Here is a 1,424-nt window from a genome sequence, read left to right as displayed (position 1 = left end):
ACAGAGTTTCCTTATTTCTAAACAAGTAATAATGATAATTCAGGTCAGATTTATCTGTACAGCTAGTCTATAATAAAACAGTGCAACTTAAGTAAAAACACAGTAAACTATGAAAGCTTGGAGGATGGAGGATACATGGAGTAAGGTGATGTGTGGTAGTGAAAAGAACAAGCTTTAGTTGTCTCGCTTGGAGAAATAGAGTCACCATTGTTACCTTCTTTCCCATTCAGGCACCTACAACTTCTGAGCGTGTGAAGAGCTTTCTCATGGCATCTTTCACTTCTTCATTTCTCAGAGTATAAATGAGTGGATTCAACATAGGTGTGAGAATACCATAAAACACTGCCATGTTTTTATCTATAGGTAAAGTAGTCGATGGACGCATATAACTAAATATACAGGGCACAAAGAACATAGTAACCACAGTGAAGTGAGCCCCACAGGTAGACAGAGCTTTCCGTCTCCCCTCTGCACTGTGGGATCGCAAAGAGTGCAAGATGACAATGTACGAGGCAGCCAGCATGAGGAAGTTCAGCAGGCAAATCACACCACTGTTGGCCACTACCAGCAGGCCAATGACGTATGTGTTGGTGCAGGCCAGCTCCAGTAAAGGATACAAGTCACACACAAAGTGGTTTATTACATTGGGTCCACAGAAAGGCAACTGAAAAATCAGAAGGATCTGAACCAACGAATGCAGGAAACCACCCAGCCAAGCCACCACCACCAGCACGACACAAAGGTGCCTGGTCATGGTGGTGGTATAGTGCAGGGGTTTGCAGATGGCCACATAGCGGTCATAGGCCATCACTGTGAGCAGAATGATCTCAACACCTCCCAGAAAATGAGCTCCAAATAGCTGGGCCATGCAGCCCTCATAAGAAAGAGTTGTCCCCTCATACAAGGAATCAGCAATAAGTTTAGGCGCCAAAGAAGAGGAATAGCAGGTGTCAATAAAGGATAGATTGGAAAGGAAGAAATACATGGGAGAAGCCAGGCTGGAGCTGAAGGTGACGGTGACCACAATGAGCATGTTGCCACAAACTGTGACTGCATAGATAACCAAGAAGACCACAAAGAGAATTCTCTGGATCTCTGGCCTCTGAGAAAGTCCCAGCATAAAAAACTCTGTAATATTGTGTGGTATTTCCATAGATTCCAAGGATACTGAGTATGTAGTTGCAGTGTTGCCTATAAAGTGAAAAGAATATATACAAGAAAATTACTCCAGGAGATGGGAAATGTTGCAAGGTTTCCTTTGACTACTTCACTCTCCTCTTAGCATGCTTTTCCCAGAAATTGTATACGAATTTATTCTGTTATCTCTTAAATATCATCACATGCCCTTTGCTTCATGGAGCACTAGTTATTAGCTGCAAATAACTCATGATCTCAGCTTCTTTGCTTACAACTGTGATCAAACC

General features: G+C 42.8%; 1 protein-coding gene across 1 annotated transcript; it reads right to left on the bottom strand.

Moving 5' to 3' along the window:
• Nucleotides 1-226: 226 nt before the first annotated feature.
• Nucleotides 227-1,156, bottom strand: LOC110286449 (olfactory receptor 4C3). The gene has a single exon (XM_029474215.2). The coding sequence runs from the start codon at nucleotides 1,151-1,153 to the stop codon at nucleotides 227-229; it is 927 nt and encodes a 308-aa protein (XP_029330075.1). The 5' UTR covers nucleotides 1,154-1,156.
• Between the last annotated feature and the right edge of the window lie 268 nt (nucleotides 1,157-1,424).

This window comes from Mus caroli, unplaced genomic scaffold (assembly GCF_978045245.1).
Source record: "Mus caroli unplaced genomic scaffold, Mus_caroli_1 scaffold_2, whole genome shotgun sequence".
NCBI classification, from domain to species: domain Eukaryota; kingdom Metazoa; phylum Chordata; class Mammalia; order Rodentia; family Muridae; genus Mus; species Mus caroli.
Note: the sequence above shows the minus strand (reverse complement) of the source record. Positions and strands in the feature narration are given on the sequence as shown.